The 24,081-nt window shown below is 43.5% G+C and overlaps 1 protein-coding gene across 1 annotated transcript in view; it reads left to right on the forward strand.

Moving 5' to 3' along the window:
- Positions 1-23,641, forward strand: part of CUL4A (cullin 4A) — a 54,780-nt gene extending 31,139 nt beyond the window's left edge. The window contains exons 11-20 of the mRNA XM_003279760.4: positions 1,658-1,850; positions 3,418-3,522; positions 3,953-4,063; positions 4,156-4,241; positions 4,969-5,076; positions 11,908-12,021; positions 13,507-13,612; positions 13,786-13,958; positions 19,412-19,564; positions 22,047-23,641. Coding sequence (XP_003279808.1) covers positions 1,658-1,850; positions 3,418-3,522; positions 3,953-4,063; positions 4,156-4,241; positions 4,969-5,076; positions 11,908-12,021; positions 13,507-13,612; positions 13,786-13,958; positions 19,412-19,564; positions 22,047-22,142 — 1,245 coding nt within the window. The 3' untranslated portion in view covers positions 22,143-23,641. The remainder of the gene's footprint in view (positions 1-1,657; positions 1,851-3,417; positions 3,523-3,952; positions 4,064-4,155; positions 4,242-4,968; positions 5,077-11,907; positions 12,022-13,506; positions 13,613-13,785; positions 13,959-19,411; positions 19,565-22,046) is intronic.
- The last annotated feature ends 440 nt before the right edge of the window (positions 23,642-24,081 follow it).

Consider the following 24,081-nt stretch of genomic DNA (forward strand, 5'->3'; position numbering starts at 1 on the left):
GACCCCTGAGTGTCAGCATTACAGCAGTTATGCTGTAACAAAATAGTAGTTTACATTCTACTCCACATGCCGTTATCAAAATAAAGCTGGGCCTTGTAGTGTATGTGCATTATTTTAAACTGCAGTTAGCACCAAAGGGTGTAGAGTGAGAGGTAAGTCCCGCCCGTCTCCGGGAGAATCTGTGCCCTTTCTGTTGGCATCTTTTTTTTTTTTTTTTTTTCTTGTGACGGAGTCTCTGTCATCCAGGCTGGAGTGTAATGGCGTGATGTCAGCTCACTGAAATCTCTGCCTCCTGGGTTCAAGCAGTTCCCTGCCTCAGCCTCCTGAGTAGCTGGGATTACAGGCTCCTGCCACCACACCTGGCTGATTTTTGTATTTTTAGTAGAGATGGGGTTTCACCATATTGTCCAAGCTGGTCTTGGAACTCCAGACCTTGTGATCCATCCGCCTTGGCCTCCCGAAGTGCTGGGATTACATGCGTGAGCCACTGCACCCAGCCTTCTGTTGGCATCTTTCCACCAGCCAGCTACCTTGCATGTGTGTGTGAGATGTGTGAGTGCACATGTGCATTCTATTGAGATGAATTTTTTAAATCCAATAATTGTATTCAGTTCCTCTTTGGCATATATAGTTTATATCATCAAATGTTAACTGTTTATTAGTGCCCTACACAGACTTTTAGGAATGTTTAATATAACATTTTTAAGTTAAAAATACAAACTAGGCTAGGCGCAGTGGCTCACACTTTAATCCCACCACTTTGGGAGGCCAAGGCAGGCGGATCATGAAGTCAAGAGATCGAGACCATCCTGGCCAACATGGTGAAACCCCGTCTCTAGCTGGGCGTGGTGGTGTGCACCTGTAGTCCCAGCTACTTGGGAGGCGGAGGTTGCAGTGAGCCGAGGTTGCGCCAGTGCACTCCAGCCTGGTGACAAAGCGAGACTCCGTCTCAAAAAACAAACAAACAAACAAACTAAAAAAGTGAGCTTTTCATGGTTAGAAGTGATGGAGAAGGAAAACTAGCTAAGAAGTCCCAAGAGGTATATTGAATTAATAGGAATTAACTTGTCTTGGAGGAACTTACACATAAACGTTCTTTAATAAGCAATGGACATTTTCGCGGTCGTTTGTAAGTTCTCTCAGAAACAGAATCGTAAGACCAACACATTAATTGTGTATTTAATTGTATATTCACACCAAGCACAGGGGCTCATGCCTGTAAACCCAGCACTTTGGGAAATCACAGCAGGAGGATTGCTTGAGGCCAGGAGTTCGAGACCAGCCTGGGCAGCATGACCCCGTCTCTACAAAACTTTAAAAAGATTGGCCAGATGTGGTGGCCTGAGCCTGTAGCACCAGCTACTCAGGAGGCTGAGGTGGGAGGATTGCTTGAGCTTGGGAGGTCGAAGCTGCAGTGAACTGTGATTGCACCACCCCACTCCAGCCTCGGCCGCAGAGTGAGGGCCTGCCTCAAAAAAAAAACGTGTATTCACTTAATTTTTCAAATGTGAATTCAATTTGTGAAACTTTTGAAGTTGTTGAGTATTTACTACTAAGAGTAATTTATGTTAAACTATCCTGATTATACGATAGCAGGAGAAAATACTGTTTGGTATTGTAAACATATTGCTGAGTTGGTATTGATTTGCTTTTGTAGACTTTTGGAACAGCGATCGTCATCAATCCTGAGAAAGATAAAGACATGGTCCAAGACCTGCTGGACTTCAAGGACAAGGTGGACCATGTGATCGAGGTCTGCTTCCAGAAGAACGAGCGGTTCGTCAACCTGATGAAGGAGTCCTTTGAGACGTTCATCAACAAGAGACCCAACAAGCCTGCAGAACTGATTGGTAGAAAAATATTTGTTTTTTGTTTGTTTGTTTGTTTTTGAGACAGTCTCACCCATTTCTAACAATTTTTTAATGTGGGAAAATAAGGCAAAATCGACCAAAATGTTCAAGTTGCTCAAGGGGTGTGTGGAAAGCGTTTTTATCAAGTCTTATTAGGACACACATTTAAAAACCGACACACCTGCATGCAGGGTTGGAGGAGGGCATTTCCATAAGTGAAGATGAGGTAAGAATTTAGAAAAGAAATGATGCTTGACTTCACCAAAGAAGGGAGGGGTGATCACCATCTTTGTATCCTCTAATCAGTATTAAAATAGGATAAAACCAGATGAGATCTCAAATGATAATAGTATTTTTAAGCTGTACAGTTTTTTCACAATAATATCAAAAGAGGCCAGGCGCGGAGGCTCACGCCTGTAATCCCAGCACTTTGGGAGGCCGAGGCAGGCGGATCACGAGGTCAGGAGATCGAGACCATCCTGGCTAACACGGTGAAACCCCGTCTCCACTAAAAATACAAAAAATTAACCAGGCAAGGTGGCGGGCGCCTGTAGTCCCAGCTACACTGGAGGCTGAGGCAGGAGAATGGTGTGAACTCCCGGGGGCGGAGCCTGCAGTGAGCCAAGATCGCACCACTGCACTCCAGCCTGGGTGAAAGAGCAAGACTCCGTCTCAAAAAAAAAAAAATAATAATAATAATAATATCAAAATATATTTCAGAATTCATAGGCTTTCTGTAGTCAGTAAAATTTTTTCTTAGTTTGAAGGAGAAAGGGGGCAAAGAGAACTGTAATACGATGATACTAGATTGACTGTTGATTACTGCTGAAGATGTAAGATGGAACATGGAGCTCACTGTGCAATTGTCTACTTTTCTGTGTGTTCAGAATATTCCATTACAAAATGTTGAAAAGAAAAAAACTAACAAAACAGCAACAGAAGGAATTCAGGAGGCAGTTTACTTTGGCCTTTGTCCCTCTGTATCATTTGTGGTTTCTCTAAAGCAAAGGGATGTTGAGCTCTGGGGAGTTTGGGCTTCTGGAAGTCTTGAGTTCTCCCATCACATGGGGACTTTGATCCTCCCTCCTGAGCACCTGACGATGGCTTGTGCAGCCTCAGAAACAGGAAGCCTGAGTAGAAGTGCTTTCACCCTGCATTGCCACCTTGGATGCCCTGAGAAAGTCTTTCTCTTTAAGAATGTCTCCTCTGCGTTCATGACACCAGATCCTAGAAATAGGCACTCCAGCATCCGGGGCAGTCATGTCCTGAAACCTGAGCATGTATTTGCTGAACCCATTTTATTTTGAAATTCAGAGATTGCATTTAGAGATAAGAAAGATATTTAAACCTGCTTTAAACATTGTCCTGGCTTCATTAAAATTTTGGGAAGCATTTACTCTCACATGACTTGAGAAGTACTTCTCTTAGAAAATCAGATATTTGTTTTTTTGTCGTATAGTCATTTTGGGAAGGTTCCAGAATGTACCTGTGTACAATGTTGCTTATAGAAATTGAAGATGCTCTCTTTTTCTAGTTTAGAGTGTTTACTGTATGTTTATGCTTACAGCAAAGCATGTGGATTCAAAGTTAAGAGCAGGCAACAAAGAAGCCACAGACGAGGAGCTGGAGCGGACGTTGGACAAGATCATGATCCTGTTCAGGTTCATCCATGGTGAGACTCAGGCACTCAGAAAATGCTGCATAATGAAGAGGTGTAAATAGGCCCTGCTTTCTCAGAGGAAGTTTAACATGAGAATGTCAGTATCAGAGCCAGTTTGCATTAGAGTGAACACTTTTCATCCTGGCTAACACGGTGAAACCCCGTCTCTACTAAAAATACAAAAAATTAGCCAGGCGTGGTAGCGGGCACCTGTAGTCTACTCGGGAGGCTGAGGCAGGAGAATGGCATGAACCCAGGAGGCGGAGCTTGCAGTGAGCCGAGATGGCACCACTGCACTCCAGCCTGGGCAACAGAGCAAGACTCCGTCTCACACAAAAAAAAACAAAACACCTTTAAGGGTTTTCAGCAGTTGAAGTTTGAAGTTTAACATTTGCTTATCAACTCTCTGATGTCTTGATTATTCTCTTCTGGTTATAAATAGGTAAAGATGTCTTTGAAGCATTTTATAAAAAAGATTTGGCAAAAAGACTCCTTGTTGGGAAAAGTGCCTCAGTCGATGCTGAAAAGTCTATGTTGTCAAAGCTCAAGCATGGTAAGCGTGTGGGGCCTGGGCTCCTCCCCTGTAACTGAGGGTTGCTGCCCCGTGTGTTGCCCCGATCTCACTCCCTCCTTTGCTGTGTCCAGAGTGCGGTGCAGCCTTCACCAGCAAGCTGGAAGGCATGTTCAAGGACATGGAGCTTTCGAAGGACATCATGGTTCATTTCAAGCAGGTGAGTTGTGTTTCTTCGGGTAAAGCGGCTTTTTAAAAAGTATCTGTTAGTGTGGTGGCTCATGCCTGTAATCCCAGCACTTTGGGAAGCAGAGGCAAGAGGCGTTCTTGAGGTCAGAAGTCCAAAACTACCCTGATCCACATAGCAAGACCCTGTCTCTACAAAAGAAAAATTTTTTAAATGAGCAGGTAGTCCTAGCTACTGGGGTGGGGCTGAAGTGAGAAGATCACTTGAGCCCAGGAGTTTGAGGCTGCAGTGAGCTGTGACTGCACCACTGCACTCCAGCCTGGGCAACAGAGTGAGACCTTGTCATGGATGGGTGGATAGATAGATACATACACAGACAGAGATAGCAGTACCTTGTCATAGATAGATAAATAGATAAGGTAGATGGATTCAATAGATTAGATAGAAAGAATGAATCTCACTCTGTGTAAGAAAAAAATTACACTATTAATGTTTCACAAGTAAATTTTAAAAGAAGAAAAAGAAGATCTAAACATGTGTGGCAAGAATTTGATTTCAGTGAGTCTGGTGGTGACACCTGAAGAAGGGAAGAAGGCAGTCCCAGTGAGGCACTGGGTTTCATGGAATACATTCTGGGGACTGAGATAAATTCTAACACAGATGAAACTTTATATTGAAAATTACACGGTTTATTTTGTTTTAGGTTAATTATATTTTATTACTTTCTCAAAATGATTGTCTTGGATTTCTCTGTTTTTAGCATATGCAGAATCAGAGTGACTCAGGCCCTATAGACCTCACAGTGAACATACTCACAATGGGCTACTGGCCAACGTACACGCCCATGGAAGTGCACTTAACCCCAGAAGTAAGTGTGCAGAAAGCATGCTGTCCACTCCTGCTGTCATGCCCTTTCCAGGCACAGATATGTTGCCTTCAAGAATTGTTTAGTGGGGAGTTTTTAAAAATAGCCCACTCAGTCCAAAATCAAAGTGCTCTTACGGTCTTTAGAAATCCTCATTAGAAAGTGACCACTTTTGTCACCCTCTGTGGCTCCTCCCAGTGCAGCCTGTGTCCTCCTGCTGACCTGCAGGGGGCCCATGAACACAGGCACTTATTTTGGAAGTTATGGCTTACTAAGCTGCGGTTCTTGTCTGGTTGTTTTTTCTTTCCATAGTAGACCGTGCTGAAGTCTTGGGAATGGCATTATTTAGGGCCTTCTTTGTCAGCCACTACTTTAGCTACACTAAACCCTTTAGTGGAGGGTTTGCACGCCAGAGGTAGAATTCTGTGCTCCATGAAGTTAAAATCAGCAGGAGATAGAATACATGCACCATTCATTTAATACCAGGCAAAGAGAAAGGGCTGAGACCAGTCTGGAATCATGGAAGACTTCCTGGAGAAGGCGTCCCTTAAGCCTGATCTCAAGTAAAGATGAATGATGATTTCCTCAGCTGAGAAGGGAAGAAAGACTCACAGCTACAGTGGTAGGACAGTGTGATTCCTTTTCTTATCCGTCATGAGGGTCATGGCCAATGCTCCCTTAACAAAAGACAAATTAGGAGGAGAAAACCGTAACAAATTTATTTAATCAAAGTTTTATTTAACACATCAGGCTTCAGAAATGAAGACCAAAGACCCAGGGAAGACTGTCCATTGTTATGCTTAGGTTTGATAAAGAATGGGCAGCCATGTAGAAATAGGTGTGTTAGTCTGTTTTGCATTGCTATAAAGGAGTACCTGAGGCTGGGTAATTTGTAAAGAAAAGAGTTTTCATTGGCTCATGGTTCTGCAGGCTGTACAAGCATGGCACCTGTGTCTGTGCAACTTCTGATGAGGTCCCAGGAAGCTTTTACTCAAGGTTGAAGGCAAAGGGGGAGTAGGCGAGAAAGAGGGCGCAACAGGCGGTGGGGGAAGGTCCCAGACTCCTTAACAATCAGATCTCGTGGTAACTCATTACCGCAGGGAGGGCACCAGGCCATTCATGAGGGATCCACCCCCATGACCCAAACACCTCCCACCAGGCCCCACCTCCAGCGCTGCAGATCACAGTTCACCGTGAGATTTAGAGGGGACAGACCCCTAAACTCTTACCAATGTGACTGGACAGAAGAGAATCATCTAACAGTAGTAGAGTAGTGGGGAAACCAGTAAGGCCTGTCTGTTCAGATTCTTCTTGGCCTCACTGGGCAATGTTCTTTCCTCCCAGGTGTAGGGCAGGACACCTCTGGAACAAGAGTCTTATGACTTAACTATCAGCAAGGAAGGTCAGAGAACTTCTTAATATCCAGATCCTACACAAAAGGGCAGGGGAAGCATAGAGTAGTATCTCCAGGCTTTATGGCTGGCTTTGGGCAAGAGGGGTTTGAGTTTTCTCTGGCCTGCCTTGGGGAAGAGGAGTTCTCATTCCAGGAGAACTTTGGGGGAGAAGGTGGAGTGGGAGAAGGTGAGTGAGAGATCTTGCTTCTGAGGTGTCCTAGCCAGACTTAGAGAACATGTGCGGGGTGCTCAAAGAAAGCCAGGCAGCCTGCTTTCCACGTTGGCCACGTGCTGCTGTCCCTTCCTCTCCACAGATGTTTGTGCTCCTGCACCGTTCCCTTCCCCTTAATATTCTGGTGGCTCTTGCCCAAGAACGTAAGCACCTGTCAAAGGAGGGCGTTCACCCTGATGTAATACTTTCACCCCATTGCTGTTGATTGTCTCAGATATGTCCTTTGTGATGTTTTTCCGGTACCCAGCCGAGCCCAGGACCCAGGCGGCCTTCGATGCTCCTTGTGAGTAGGTTCAGGTTGGGCAGGTCCAGCCAGATGCCCCGTGTCCCCATCAGGATCCTGGCAGGAGGTGCACACTACCACATGCCCCAGTATCTTGGTGACATTCAATAGGATCCTCCTGTTAAGGTGCTGGCTGCTTTCTCCACCGTATCGTTAGTGTTTTTCCTTTTGTAATCACTAAGTAATCTGTGAGGAGACATTTCAACGCTACGTAAACATCTTAATCCTCATCCAGCTGTCACCCGTGTGGCGATTCCTGCCTGAATTGATTTTTACCTGGTGAATGGGGATTTTTTTCCAGCTCTATCATTTATCTGTATTTAGAAGTTGGCATTCTAAGGAAGAGCCCTTCTTTCCACCCCCATTATTTACTTATTTATTTCTCTCTCTTTATATCATTATGAACTCACGGATTCTTAATTTATGTACTTATTTTGATGCTTAAATTGTCCCATATGTGGTCCGTGGGCCACCCTTAACGCTGGTTCCTTTGCTCTTTGATATGCCTACATCATTTTTTTAGTACTTTTTGTTTTCTAGCAGAAGATGTTTGAAGCTTACCATACTGTATTTTTTTATTGTGGTAAAATATACTTTAACATTCTAGTTACCTTTTTAAAGTGTGTGGTTCAGTAACATCAAGTGCAGTTGTTCCTCAGTATCTGCACGCTGTTGGTTCCAGGACTCCCACAGATACTAAACTTCACAGACTCAAGTCCCTTATTTTATATAAATGTGAGATCTTATATAACCTATGCATACCCTCCCATATACTGTAAATAATCTCTAGATGATTTATAATACCTAACAAATGCTATGTAGATAGTTGTTACACTGTATTGTTAACAGTACAATAACAGACCTGTCTGTTCAGATTCTTCCTGGCCTTTTAGGGGATGACTGACAAAAAAAGTTTGTGCATGTTCAGTACAGACAACCATCCTTTTTTTTCTTTCGAATATTTTTGACCTGAGATTGGTTGAATCCATGGCTGTGGAACCCGTGGACACAGAAGGCCAGTGGTACATTTACAGTGTTACAGAGCTGTCACCCCTGTTGATTCCAGAATTTTTCCATCATTCCATTAGCAGCTCCTCCCCAGCCTGCTCTCCTCCAGACCCTGGCAACCACTATCTGCTTCCTGTCTCTATGGATTTGTCTACATTAGATAGTTCACAGAAATGGAATCATACAATATGTGAACTTTTGTGTCTGGCTTCTTTCACTTAGCGTGCTGTTTTCAAAGTCCATCCATGCTGTACCATACATCAGTGCTTTATTCCTTTTCTGGCTGAATAATGTCGCATTGTATCGATAGGTCACATCTGGTTTCTCCATTCACCAAATATTGGGCATTTGGGTTATTTCCACCTTTTGGCCGCTGTGAATAATGCTGCAATGAACATGGGTGTACAAGTTTTAGTTTGAACACCTACGGTCACTTCTTTTGGGATATATACCTGGGAGTGGAACTGCTGAGTCATGCAGTAACTTGAAGTTTAAGTTACTGAGGAATTGCCGGACTGTTTTCCCACAGTGGCTGCAGCAGCTTTTATTCCAGTTAGCAATCACAGGAGCTTCCCACCTTCTCACCTACACCGGTGATCTGCCTCTTTCATTGTAGCCATCCCTGTCCATGTGAGCTGGTCTCTCATCTTGCCATGATTTGCATTTCCCTGATGACTGTTGATGTTGAGCATCTTTTCATGTCCTGATTGACCATTTGCATATCTTCTTTGGAGAAATGTCTTGTTCACATGCTTTGCCCAGTTTTTGACTGGGCTGTTTATCTTTTGTTATTAAGCTATAAGAGCCCTTCATATTCCGCGTGCTAGACCCTTTCAGATCTGTGATTTGCAAGTGTTCTCTCCCATTCTGTGGGCTGTCGTTTTACTTTCTTGATAGTGTGCTTTCTACACAAGTTTTTAATTATGGTAAAATCACATTTATTTTCTCTGTTGTTACTTTTGCTGTCATATCTGAGAAACCATTGCCAAATCAAGATCACAAAAAATTGACGAGGCCACGTGCAGTGCCTCACACCTGTAATCCCAGCAATTCGGGAAGCCAAAGATCACCTGAGCTCAGGAGTTAGGAGCAGCCTAGACAACATGGTAAAGCCCCGTCTGTACAAAAAATAGATTAGCCGCGTGTGGTGGTGCCCGCCTACAGACCCAGCCACTCAGGAGGTTGAGGTGGCAGGATTGCTTGAGTCTGGGAGGTTAAGGCTGCAGTGAGCTTTGATCGAGCCGCTGCACTCCATCCTGGGCAACAGAGTGAGACCCGAGACCGTGTCTCAAAAAAAGAAAATAAAATAGCACTATGTATTCTCCCAAAAGTTTTATAGTTTTAGCTCATATGTTTCAGTCTTTGACCCATTTTGGGCCTGGACTGGTAGCTAGCACATAGTACCCAAACGATAGCATTATGATGATAATTATCCTCATTAATACCAATCCAGTCCTAGGAGTGAATCCCAAGGAGAAGGTTTTTAGGAAAGAGATGCACTAAGAGGTTTATCACAAACCATGGTACTTCTCAAGGCAAAAAAAAAAGAAAAAAGAGGCTTATGACATTATTGACTTTTATTTAGGTATGGTAATGGCATAGTAGATATATTTCCTAAAAGAGTTCCTGTCCTTTAGAGATACAGAAATACCTACAAATGAAATGAAATCGATGGTATCGCTCCTGGGATTTGGTGTCATTGAAGAAGGGGAATAGGTGCAGCAGGTGATTTATATGTGTGGTTTCATAGAAAGGTGACTCTTGGGCTGAGTTTTGAAGCATGAAGAGGAGATTGCCAAGCAGGTGTGAGGTTGGCAGGAATTTCTGATGGCACAGCTTAGACAGAAACACAGAGAAACTAAAAGGGCACATCAAGTCTAGAGAGCAGCAGGCATTTATGCAGCATCTGCTGGTGCCATGTACAGTGCTGCAATGGGGAGTCAGAGAGCCAGAGGCCCTGCCCTGTGAGCCCCTGTCCAGAGTCCACATTCACGCCGTGCTATAGATGCTGGTAGAGCTAAGAGGGTGTCAGAGAAGGCCTCTCTGAGGAGGCGGTTCTGGAAATGAGTAGGTTTCATGAGGGAGATGAGATATGGGATCCAGCAGAAGAAACCACGTGTGTGAAAGTCTGAGGGGAGGAGAAGGTATGAAAGACGGTAGAATGATCGATTAAACTGGGCTTGGGGGGTGGGAGGGGCACAGGCCAGGTCTGTGAGATCAGAGGTTAGAATTTCACGCTTTCTTTGTCCCAAGATCTTTGGAAGCCATCCAGAGACACAGGGAATGGTGAGCATGTGGGAGAGGAGTGATTGATTTGGCTTTGTGTTCCTGCCCCTATCTCATACTGAATTGTAATCACCACTGCTGGGAGAGGGCCCTGGTGGGAAGCGACTGGATCATGGGGGCAGATTTCCCCCTTGCTGTGCTCATGGTAGTGAGTGAGTTCTCATGAGATCTGGTTGTTTAAAAGTATGTAGCACCTCCCCCTTCTCTCTCTTCCCTGCTCCGGTCATGTGAAGATGTGCCTGCTTTTTTCCCCTCGCCTTCTGCCATGATTAAAAGTTTCCTGAGGCCTCCACAGCCAAGCTACTTGTACAGCCTGCAGAACTGTGAGCCAATTAAACTTTCCTTCTTTATAAATTACCCAGTGTCAGGTATTTCTTTATAGCGGTGAAAGAATGGACCCATACAAGACATATAGGTGGATACTGAGTCCCGGAGCATTGGCATTTGTGGAGTGGACGAGAGCAGGGGGAGGCCACGCCCCGGGCTGTCCAGAGATGGTCTCCTGAGGCGAAACTGATGAGCCCTCACGTGCGCAGCACAGACTCGTCGGAGAGCCCGGGTGCAGTGGACACCAGACAGGATCAAGCTGAAGAGTGGAGAGTATGACGGACCAGGAAGGGCATGCAGAAGTCAGGGAAAGCACCGCGCACGGAAGAGTCACGCACAGCCTGCCCCTGAGAGGCGTCCAGGAAACACGAGCAGGATCTGGGCCATGGGAAAGGCTGGTGCACTGAACGCTGGAAACTTGAAAATGCAGCAACCACAATGTTTAAGGATCAGTAGAAAGTTTGGAAAATGTAAGAAGTTCACTCAAGGCCAGGCACAGTGTAATTCCAGTGCTTTGGGAGGCCGAGGCAGGAGGAGCGCTTGGGCCCAGGATTTCAAGACCAGCCTGGGCAGCATGAGAACACCCATCTCTACAAAAAATAAATAAATAAGTAAATAATCAACGGGCGTGGTGTCATGTACCTGTAGTCCCAGCTGCTCAGGACACTGAGGCAGGTGGATCACTTGCACCTGGGAGGTCCAGCCTGCAGTAAGCTAGGATCGCACCACAATCTGGCTGACAGAGCAAGCCTATGTTCCAAAAAAGAAAAGAAATTCACCCAGAAACTAATCATAGAAACAACTAACTCGTGCTGCACGTTCTGTGCAGGCCCTGATGGAGGTACCATCAGCGCCTGCACAATGCAACGCAAGGGGTGGTGGTGTCACCCTTCACAGATGAGGAAGCAGGAGCCTCGCTCATTTCAGGGAACACCAGCCGAGGCCAGGGCTGGGCATGGCCAGGCTGAGACACAGGATCTGGCCTCAGACACCTTTTTCTTGATGGCTCCAGTCTTCACTCTGTGCCACTGGCCCCAGCAAGCCCTGGTGTGTACAGAGACCACGGAATACAGCTGGTCTGTACCATGAAACACCAGTGCAGGCATTATCTCGTTGGCACTGGGAAGCCCCAAAGTTCAAGGATTGAGGACGTTTTTACAGATAATGGAATCCAGAAAGTGTCAGAATATAGAGCTGACCTTTTAATTCAGCTGTGAAAAATTGTAAAACTCTGTGCATTGAATGGGGGGCTATTGAGATGGATGGTGTGTAGCATAATTTTGTTGTTCTCCTGTGCTTGACAGATGATTAAACTTCAGGAAGTATTTAAGGCATTTTATCTTGGAAAGCACAGTGGTCGAAAACTTCAATGGCAAACTACTTTGGGACATGCTGTTTTAAAAGCGGAGTTTAAAGAAGTAAGTTGTCTCATTTATTTTTTATTGTTTGTAAATATGTTAGTATAATTTTATTGTTACTGGACTTTGGTAGCAAAAAAGGAGTGTTTCACTTTAATTCACTAGCTTTTATAAGTCAACAAAATTAATAACAGTTAAAGGGTTAATATTCCAATCAATAAAAATTGTTAAGAAATCGATCCATAGAAAACCATTTACCTATTGAAAAAAAGAGCAGAGAATGTGAAGAGGCAACTCATAAAAGCAAAATTGAAAAAAATTAATATCCGTGAAGATGCATTACACTTCTCTGCTAAACAGAGGGCTTCAAAGTAAAATACAGTAAGATACCACTTTTTGACTAAGAGATTTGATAAAGCCTAAAAAAAAGAAAAACAGACTCGCCCCTACTGGAAGAAGCATAAACTGTAGTGAGCTTTCGGAAGGGCAGTTTGGCATCGTGAACTTTGACAACACTGCCGAATTGTTGCCTTAGTTTCAACTCTAGGAACTCATCTTAATAAGACATTTTCATGGATTAATGAGTGAGAATAGTTGTTGCAGTGCTGTTATTATGAGCGATTATTGAAGAGGGGAGAATGCATACAATGCACTGATCAATGAAAGGAGCTTATCATGAAACAGGGCAATTATATACACTAAGCAAAAACATTATAAAATTCCTATTTTGCATAGCTGTTATATTAATAATAAACTTAGCTGTACATTATTAAGTTATACATACCTACTTTATATATATTATTGTAGAGAGTCGTATACATAAAACCATATATACTCTTCCTTAAGGTATTAGGAAAGTTAATTTCTATTATCCCCAGTTTTTGCCCTACTTGCTGACTTTAGTTGAACTTGACCTCCGCAGGGTCTGTACCAGCACCATCAACTGCAGCTCTCTCCAGGTGTGCAGGAAGGGCTTGTTATGGGCTTGTGATGAGTCAGGGCTGGGTCTGCAGAGGGAGCCGCCAACTGCCACCCGAACTCTCGTGTGCCTCTCGCGGGTCTGACCTGGAGGCATGTGGCAAGTTGCTACAGCAGGAACTCCTGAATAGAAAAGGAGATCATCCTGGGATATATAAGGCCAAATTTCATTCACCCCTATGTTGCAGTCAGTCCCATACAAAAGGAAGCTGGACTGTAATCCCAGCACTTTGGGAGGCTGAGTTGGGTGGATCACAAGGTCAGGAGATGGAGACCATCCTGGCTAACACAGTGATACTCCATCTCTACTAAAAATACAAAATTAGCCAGGCGTGGCGGGCACCTGTAGTCCCAGCTACTCGGGAGGCTGAGGCAGGAGAATGGCGTGAATCCGGGAGGTGGGGCTTGCAGTGAGCTGAGATTGCACCACTGCACTCCAGCCTGGGTGTCAGAGTGAGACTCCTTCTCAAAAAAAAAAAAAGTTTGAGAGCAAAAAGAAGCTTCTTTTAATTTTTCAAAGATTGTACATGCACAGCTTCAGAGGTGTGATGAGGCCTTCTCTTCCAGGGGAAGAAGGAATTCCAGGTGTCCCTCTTCCAGACATTGGTGCTCCTCATGTTCAACGAGGGAGATGGCTTCAGCTTTGAGGAGATAAAAATGGCCACGGGGATAGGTACGAAAACCGCAGAGTGCATAGCTCCATGAGTTGTTCTTAAAGCATATATTTGTTTTAAGATAAGACATAGACTTGGTAGCATGATTCGTTTACTGTTGCATGATTCGTTTACTGTCGTTGAGTCTCATTGGTTTAACGCCAGCCTTTGCCTGCGTTTGCTTCCCATTCAGAGGATAGTGAATTGCGCAGAACGCTGCAGTCCCTGGCCTGTGGCAAAGCACGTGTGCTGATTAAAAGTCCCAAAGGAAAGGAAGTGGAAGATGGAGACAAGTTCATTTTTAATGGAGAGTTCAAGCACAAGTTGTTTAGAATAAAGATCAACCAAATTCAGATGAAGGAAACTGTATGTATAAACTTTCTCTTTTTACTTATAGGGTGTTAAGGAATCATTTGTTTTTGTAGTAATGTTTTTGGCTGTTAGAGGCCTGAAGCACATTTCTAAAATAATCTGACTATGTAATGTTTATAAGAGTACTCATTTTCATGTCGCTTTCGTTAACTTTACATTCTCAGTAGGAAAGAAAATCAGAAAAAAAGCCACTTAATGTTGTTCCTATTCACAAAAAATTTGTGTGCTAAGCCAGAACTTCCCATGGTCATAGGGTTTCGAAAATTATCCACACTTTCTATGGTATTAGAATCTGATATGGTTCACTCTTGGTGTTGTACATTCTGTGGGTCTGGATAAATGTATAATGTTATGTATCCACCATTATAGGATCATACAGGACAATTTCATTGCCCTAAAAATTCTCTTATGTTCTGTCACTGTATCCCTGTCTCCCTGTCTCCCTCCGAGCCCCTGGCAAGCCCTGACCCTATTACTGTCACCATAGTTTTGCCCTTTCCTGAATGCCATACAGTTGGAGTCATAGTGTGTAGCCTTTTCAGATTGGCTTCTTTATGTATTAGAATGCATTTAAGTTTCACCATGTCTTTTCATGGCTGGGAACTCTTTGCTTTTTGCACTGAAGGATTCTTCATGTCTGGATGCATCACAACTTATCCCTTCACCTGCTGAAGGACATCTGGTTGCCTCCAAGTTTTGGTGATGATGATTAAAGCTCCTATAAACATTTCTGTGCAGGTTTTTATGTGGGCTTAAGTTTTTAACTCCTTTGAGGGTACACCTTTTATAGTGGGCAAAAGTGAGAAGGTCTATCAGTTCTTTCTTCCAAGATAACCACTATTGCCCTTTTTGTTTGTGGTCACGGCCTTTTTCTGTGGTGTGAGTATATGTAAACTTTTTTTAAATGGGATCACTAAGCCAGGCACAGTGACATGCACCCATAGTCTCAGCTACTCGGGAGGGTCTCTTGAGCCCGGGAGCTTGAGGCCAGCCTGAGCAATGCAGTGAGACCCCAAACTCTACAAAAGAAAAAACACCTGGGATCACTGTACGTATGGCACCTGTCAGGGCCCTCCTCTAGCCAGTTTTCGTTGCCGATCACAGTCTTCTCCTGGTCAGGACTTGTTGCAGGAGCAGAGTGCCGGTTGTGTAGACCCACCAGGGCTGGCAGTGCCCTCGGCCACAGGCACTAACATTCCTCCACTGCCCCTCCTGAAAATAAGATTACGTTCAACACCCTGGCACAGACATTGCTGTGCACTTTTTAGATTGTTTCTTTAGTGTGATTCTTGCTCTGGAGCTGCTGGGTAAAATAATGTGTACTTTTCTTAGTTTGACTGCTCTTTTCCAAGTTGAAGTCTGGCAGATTTCACCAGAGCACAGCGTCTGCCCCCACCTCCACCTGTCCTTTGCTCACCCTGTTCTGAGCAGCGCAAAGATAGTTTGTTGCAGTTTTCATTTCTGATTCCTTACAGCATCTTTCTAACACTCAGTAGTTTATACAAATTATATAATCTTTCTAATGTTCAGTTTCTCATGTTTAAAATAGACATACTACTACCTCAAGTTGTGAGAATTAAATGAATCATTTAGAAAGCTCTTTGCCACACACTTGTAAGCACTTCATAAATGTTGATGCTGCTCTTTTTATGCTTAGCCATTTGTATTTTTCTTTTTCTAATTGCTTTTCAAATGCATTTATTATAATGTTTTTTCTCTTACTGATTAGTAGGTTTTCTTTATATGTTAAGGATATTAATGCTTTGTCGTTTTTTTTTTGTTTTTTTTTTTTGCGTTTCACTCTGTCGTCCAGGCTGGAGTGCAATGGTACAGTCTCGCTCACTGCAACCTCCGTCTCCTGGGTTCAAGCGATTCTCCTGTCTCAGCCTTTCAAGTAGCTGGGACTATAGGCGTGTGCCACCACACTCAACTAAGTTTTGTAATTTTAGTAGAGACGGGGTTTCACCATGTTGGCCAGGCTGGTCTCGAACTCCTGACCTCAGGTGAGTCACCCATCTCGGCCTCCCAAAGTGCTGAGATTACAAGCGTGAGCCATCATGCCCAGCCTGCTTTGTCATTTTTGACAGATAATTTTGTTTTTAGTGGGTTTTTTTTTTTTTCACATAACAGTTCTTAAGTTCTCAAATATAGTCTCCTTTTCTTTTATGGTTTCTGACTTAACCTGTAATGCTGTATTAGGCCATTCTTGTATTGCTATAAGGAAATACCTGAAACTGGGTAATTTATAAAGAAGAGAAGTTTAATTGGCTCACGGTTCTGCAGGCTGTACGGGAAGCATGGTGCCAGCATCACCTCAGCTTCTGACGAGGCCTCAGGAAGTTTCCAGTCATGGTGGAAGGTGCAAGGGGAGCAAGTGCCTCACATGGCAAAAGCATGAGCAAAAACAGGGAGGGAGGTGCCCCACATGTTTAAACGACCAGGTCTCGTCACCAAGGGGAGGGCCCAAGCCATTCATGAGGGATCTGCCCCCACGACCCAGTTACGTCCCACCAGGCCCCATCTCCAACACTGGAGACCACATTTCAGCGTGAGATTTGGAGGGGACACATATTCAAAACCATATCATAGGCCTAAGAGAGAAATTCCCTTAACCAGAGTTTTAAAAAACATTTATACTATGTTATTTTTCTAGAAATTTTTACATTTAAATCTTTCTTTTCATGTTGCAGAAATTATTTTAGTGTCTGAAAACAGTCTAACTGCCCCCATCCTTTCCAAAACCAAATTTAAAATATCATCCTTGGACAAGTTATTTGAATTATCACCTTATTATGTATAAAATTCATATAGGTCAGTTTCTCAATTCTCTTTTATAAATTCTGTATCTATTTCATAGCCAGCCATTTTTTTTGTTTTGTTATGTTTTGTTTTTTGAGACAGTGTTGCCCAGGCTGGAGTGCAGTGATGTGATCATAGCTCACTGCAGCCTCAACCTCTTGGGCTCAAGCGATCCTCCCACCTCAGCCTCAGGCATTTGCCACCATGCCCAGCTAATTTTTTGTATTTTTTGTAGAGATGAGGCCTTGCCATGTTACCCAGGCTGGTCTTGAACTCCTGGGCTCAAGCAGTCCTCCTACCTTGACCCCCCAAAGTGCTGGGATTACAGCCGTGAGCCACCATGCCCGGCACCAGCTTCTTTTAATTAATGTAGCTATTCCTATAACTTTATTCTTCCAATGAACTTCACAATAATTGTATCACGCCTTTGCTCCCCCAAATAAGAACATTGACATTTTTAATCCATATTGCATTAAATTAATTTGCAGAGCTTTTATCTTTATCATATTAAATCTTGATTCATACATATGTGTATATATATAAATATATACAAATCTTTTTCTCAGAGCATTCTAGTTTTCTTCTGTAAGTCTTGCATATTTCTTGCTAGTCATAAATTTTCATTCATTCAACAAATACTTATTGAGCATCTGTGGTGGCCCAGGTCCTCTGTGAAGCACTGAGAATTCATCCATTAACAATAAAGAATAAGTCCTTGTTTCTAGGAGTGTTCAGTCTTTTCCAGCAGAGAGGTAGCAGAGGATCACACACATTGACTAACTTGTAAGAGTGGAGGACAATGTTAGGATAGAGAAGTGCAGGAGAGTCTAATTAGATACTGTCGTTAGCCAACGCTTTCCTGAAGAAGTGACTAGCTTTGCTCAGGAACTGAAAGAAGGCCTCTGGCTGCAGTGTCGTTGCCAAAAGGGGAAGCTGAGCCAGACAGGCCTGATCAGGCAGCCACAGCTGGACACTCTGAAGATGGCTCAGATTCGTGAAGCATTTGGAAAACCACTAGAGTTTTAAGCAAGACAGGCTAATGAAATGCTGGTATCTTATAAAGGGGACCTTTTTTCTTTACATTTCTGACGGTTTTTATCAGAATGTATGTATTAATGCTATTTATCTTTGTATATTTATTTTATTTCCAGCCACTTTACAAAACTCTTTAGCTTTGAAAGTTTTTCTCCTGATTTTCTTGGATTTTCCAGCTCATCTACAAATAATGATCGTTTTGTCTGCACCTTTTCAATATACCTCTTTAGTCTGTTCCCGTATTGCATAGTTAGAACCTCTAAAGTAATGTTTTTAAGGAATAGCAGTGCAGCTGAGCTTCCTAATTTTATCTCTAGTTCAGAGGATATTAACTTTTTGGAGGTCATGGATCCTGTTGAAAATGTGATGAAAGCTTGGAGTCTCTCCCATCCTGAAGCATACTTACCTCTTATGTATGCACAGACCTTCCCCCAGCCCTCATTTCAACTGCAGATCCCCATCAGGTTCCTACTGGACTAAGGTTAAGTTGTCTCTAGTATTTACTGTTTGTTTCTGATAACCATGTTTTATCATGTGCAGATTCTTTCCTTTTTTATTCATCCTTGTATGCTAATGTTTAAGTCAAAAAATCAATTTTCAATTTTATCATGCCTTTTCAGCATCTATCAAGATGGTCATATAATCTAACCTTTCAACTGCTACAATGCTCTCACTTATATTCACAGATTTCCTAATATTGATCAACACTTACATTTCTGGAATATATCCTGATGGTCATTATGTTTTGTTTAGTGTGCTGCTAGTTTTAATCTACATCATACATAGAGTTGTTGCAGCTATTAAGTTTTGGTTTTGGAGTTTTGCTATTCTGGGAAGATACATTTTGCTACAACAAATAAGCATGCATAATAAAGTAGGATTCATCCAATGTGTGACCTTTCTTTGCATCAAAAGAACATTTCCAGCCAGGCTCAGTGGCTCACGCCTGTAATCCCAGCACTTTGGGAGGCCGAGGCAGGCGGATCACGAGGTCAGGAGATCGAGACCAGCCTGGCTAACATGGTGAAACCCTGTTTCTACTAAAAATACAAAAATGAGCCAGGCGTGGTGGGGGCTGCCTGTAATCCCAGCTACTTGGGAGGCTGAGACAGGAGAATGGCGTGAACCCGGGGGGCGGAGCTTGTAGTGACCTGAGATCGCGCCACTGCACTCCAGCCTGGGTGACAGAGTGAGACTCTGTCTCAAAAAAATAAAAAAGAACATTGCCCATCAAATTCGGTAACATCAAGTCATTAATATTGAAATATAGGCCAAGCGTGGTGGCTCACGCCTGTAATCCCAACACTTTGGGAGGCCAAGGTGCGCGGATCATCTGAGGTCAGGAGTTCAAAACCAGCCTGGCCAAGATAGTGAAACCCTGCCTGTACAAAAATACAAAAAGTAGCCGGGCATGACAGCGGGTGCCTGTAATCCCAGCTACTCGGGAGGCTGAGGCGAGAGAATCGCTTGATCCCGGGAGGTGGAGGTTGCAGTGAGCCGAGATCACGCCATTGCACTCTAGCTGGGGAGACTGAGTGAGACTCCATCTCAAAAAATAAAATAAAAAGAAAATATAGCTTTACACTTAACTTTTTTTTTCTTTTTTTGTATAGGTTGAGGAACAAGTTAGCACCACTGAGAGAGTGTTTCAGGATAGACAATATCAGATTGATGCTGCTATCGTCAGAATAATGAAGATGAGAAAGACTCTTGGTCATAATCTTCTAGTTTCTGAATTATATAATCAGCTGAAATTTCCAGTAAAGGTAGATGTAACATTAGCATAATTAAATTTGTAGTATTTGCTAAACAATTGACAAAGCGTGTTTAATTCTATGTTCAGTCATATCATTTGACCTGCATTATTCATGGTGCTTTGTGTATACACTGAATGTAGAAAAACTGGCAAATATGAAGCTCTTTATTCCAGGTGTTGTTCATCGCCACTGCAGAAATGATAGAGCCCTAAAACTCTCCTTCCCAGTGATGGTGCGCGCTTGTTCATATTTTCAGGAAGGGAAGAGGTAGATGGGACATGGAAAGCTGAACACTTTTCTCATAGTAGCTGTCAAGGTTGCATCACAAGATTTTAAGGAAATGATAACAATAACTAACTTATTCAGCATTTACAGGCTACACTGCGTTTTCCACCACGGTAATAGTCTACTGTTGCTGTTGCTTATGAAAGTCAGCCCAGGCCTGTCAACCCGCGTTGTGTTTTCAGAACTGAGATTTACTGTCCTGCCACATGTGGGATGCAGGATAAGCCGGGAAAGTATTATGAAACGTTTTTTACATGTATTTATCAACCCAGGAAATACTGAACTCTGATGACGCCTGGCCTCTCAGGGACGGGACCAGCCACACGTGCTTTGGAGGGAAAGTCCCCAGATTCCATGTTGTGCAGTTTGAGCCTCCCATTCCATCAAGGGAATAAAGTTGAGATGCACTAAATAGTCGAACACTTAAGAGTCTGGTGGAAGTGCCACCGTCCATCAGCCCGCATTTGCCCCCTTCCCTGCAGAGATGAGGTGCCGTCCTCAGGGCGCTGTGCAGCTCCAAAAGCACCATCAGGTTCACTGCCCCTTCCTCCCACCAGCTGGAGCACGTCTCCTGTTGCCACTGCAAACAACCAGGCCCAGCGCGAAGCAGAGGCGAGCAAGGGTGGAGTGTGGCAGACCAGGGCGCCCGCTCTGCTCTCGGGTAGAGTGTGGCAGACCAGGGCGCCTGCTCTGCTCTCAGGGGTAGAGTGTGGCAGACCAGGGCGCCCGCTCTGCTCTCAGGGGTAGAGTGTGGCAGACCAGGGCGCCCGCTCTGCTCTCAGGGGTAGAGTGTGGCAGACCAGGGCGCCCGCTCTGCTCTCAGGGGTAGTTGGGTTTTCAGCCACATCCTTATTTTTTTTGAGTTGGAGTCTTGCTGTCCCCCAGGATGGAGTGCAGTGGCATGATCTCGGCTCACTGTAACCTCTGCCTCCCGGGTTCAAGCAATTCTCCTGCCTCAGCCTCCTGAGTAGCTGGGATTACAGGCACGTGCCACCACACCCAGCTAATTTTTGTATTTTTAGTAGAGACAGGGTTTCACCATGTGGTCAGGCTGGTCTCAAACTCCTGACCTCGTGAGCCGCCTGCCTCAGCCTCCCAAAGTGCCGGGATTACAGACGTGAGCCACCGCGCCTGTCCTCAGCCACATCTTGTAAAATGTGTAGCTTATCACTGAATAGAAGGTTAAGTTTGTTTGGAAAATACAGGGTCTCCCTTGTATAGGGAGAGCCTTGCACGTAAGTGCTCACACAGATTTGCTTCCTAATACAGCAGAGCTGGAGTGGCTGTTCCCTCTGGGCAGAGACGAGCTGTGGCTGTGGACTCGTCTACTCAGTCACCTACTCTTAGAGCAGGAACACTTGGGATTGTAGTTTCACTTACATGGACATGGCACGCAATAACTATATAAATACATAAGAATAAAAATACAGGCCAGGTGCACTGCCTCACGCCAGTGATCCCAGCACTTTGGGAGCTGAGGCAGGCGGATTGGTTGAGCCCAGGAATTTGAAGCCAGCCTGGGCAACATAGTGAGACCCCTTCTCTGCAAAAAGTAAAATTAGCCAGGCATGGTGGTGTACAGCCTGTGGTCCCAGCTACTGGGGAGGCTGAAGCATGAAGATTGCTTGAGTCCAGGAAGTGGAGGCTGCAGTGAGCTGAGATCGCACCACTGCACTCCAGCCTGGGCAACAAAAGGAGACCCCATCTCAAAATAAATAAAACAAAATAATTAATAATAAACAAAATAAATAAAATAAAATACAGTACTTAGGCAGAAGCATCCTTTCAAAGGATGAAAGTGCCCCAGTAAGACATAATGAGATTTTCCTTTCAAATAAAAATGTGTCATGTGATTAGGTCTGCCTCGCTTATGTGCTCTTACTGATGGCAGATGTCGGGTCTGCCTTGCTTAAATGTGCTCTTACTGATGGCAGATTATGTATGTACATTTCACAAGTTTCACACGTCCCTCAGGAAGCCATGCTCTGACCATAAACTCACATGGACACTTTTTTTTTCAAGAGATAACGTTAACTTTGTCTTTTGTTCATTTCATAAATGTGTGTATAATTATAAATGATAAATATCTATTTGTATATATATTTCTATAATTATAGTTACATACTTCATGCATATACCCCTTGTATGTAAATGTTTGTAAATTTAATGCCACTATAATTAGGGGGGTTTTATTTTTCTTTTTTAGCCTGGAGATTTGAAAAAGAGAATTGAATCTCTGATAGACAGAGACTATATGGAGAGAGACAAAGACAATCCGAATCAGTACCACTACGTGGCCTGACGCATCTGCAGACGGTTCCCCTTCATGAAACACTAGAATGTACCCTCAGAACAGGAAGCACACCTGTGCCATTTCTGGGACTCTGATTGATCCAGCTGTGGACATTGGAAGGCCAAGGAAGGGAGGTGGCTCCTGGGTCATCTTTCACAAGGCTCAAGACTTCAACCTGCAGATGTATCTTTTTCCCTCCAGTTTTTCCTCTAGTTCTTTTAGGCATTTAAATTGTTTCTGTTACTCTGTGCAAAATAACTTTGAGATTGGACAAGAAGATGTTACTAAAGAGAAGTTCCTTTAAAAGGTCTTGTTCTTGTGTCAAAAAGCTGAAAGTTTGGTTTGTTCTTGTGTGTGATCATGAGTGCACAATGAAGAAGACCCTAGATGCTGCATTTTTTAGCTCTGAAGATTCCTTAGGTATCCCTGAAGACAGCTCGCTCAGATGATCAGCATTTAGAGTGAAAACAAGGGCCCTTCGTGGGTGAACATTAGAAAGAGCCAGGGTTCAAAGCTGGCGAATGGATGATGCATCCTAGCCACTGGCCCCTCTGTGTTTCATGTATTTCCAAAAGTTGTAAACTTTGATGGCTGATTTTTCGCAAGTCAGGTTTCTAAGTGAGCTCCCTGAGGTGCCAAGGCCATGGTGTCCGCCCTGCTGCGTCTCTTCATTTCAGCTGAGTTGCTTGTGAATCTCTGTTTTAGGGTTTGGGGCTAGTGTGTGTTTCCATTCTAAGATTGAGTCTGGCAGTCCCTGTTTTTTGCATTGGGGTAACTGCTCTTTGATTTTTTTTAATTGCAGTATTTCTATGATTGCAATCGTAAAGTTTGGTTTCGTTTTTACAGTCATGCACAGGGACGATCCTTGTTCTCTGCTGTAAACTGTAAAAAGTTTATGGAGACTTAAAGTCTTGGTGTTGTGAAGCAGAGGTTATTTTGTGGAAAGATTAAAAGGATTTTGTTGGTACCTGGTTTTGTGTTGTCTATATATACATGAGGTTGAACAGTGAAAGGAAAGTTCAGTAGTGATGTTAGAAGGGTAACTATGACAAAGATACTTTTGAGATAACATTTAAAAGTACTTTATATTTTACATAATAGCATGTTTCATTTTGATTAAAAGCTACCAAAGGAATTTTGATCATGGCATAAGTGTTTAAAGCAATATTTTCTGGAATATACCAAGTTTATATAATTTGATTTTGTGCTAAATTATTAAAAGAGTCTCTTTTTGAAACATGCGGGTTTAAAATATGACACCTTGTGGGTTTCCATATTAAAATCCTCACTCTTTAATTGTCATTTCTATCTTTGAAAATTTTCATTTATGAGTTCCATGATATGTGGTCTAAGAAAGACCAAACAGATTTCTATTTTTATTTCTTATATTTTAAGTTCGTTGTGTCTAGAGATTGTTAATATTGTAATTTAATGTAGACTTACTTTGAATAAAATTAGTTTAATTGACCTTAAAATTACATTAATAAAACTTTGTGATATGCAAATGACACATTCTTCATAACTCTTTAGCAGCTTTGACTACTAGTGCACTAGACAGAAGTCAGAGCAGAGAGCACCTGTCCCCTCTCAAGTGATTATTCTTTCCTGGCCACCTCTACCACAAAATACCAGTGGGGCCAGGTAGTGACAAATGGGTCTTTTTTACTGGGACCATTCGTTGTGCTGTGCCTCTGTTTCATTTGAGTACAGTGGCTCATGCCTGTAGTCCCAGCTGTGGGAGGGCAAGGTGGGAGGATCGTTTGAGCCCGAGTTCCAGACCATCCTGGGCACCATAGGGAGATCCTGTTTCCATTTTAGTTTATTTATTTTTAATTGAGGTGGAGTCTCGTTCTGTTGCCCAAGCTGGAGTGCAGTGGTGCAATCTCAGCTCACTGCACCCTCCGCCTCCTGGGTTCAAGCAATTCTTCCACCTCAGTCTCCCAAGTAG

Source organism: Nomascus leucogenys, chromosome 5, assembly GCF_006542625.1.
Source record: "Nomascus leucogenys isolate Asia chromosome 5, Asia_NLE_v1, whole genome shotgun sequence".
In the NCBI taxonomy this organism is placed as follows: Eukaryota; Metazoa; Chordata; class Mammalia; order Primates; family Hylobatidae; genus Nomascus; species Nomascus leucogenys.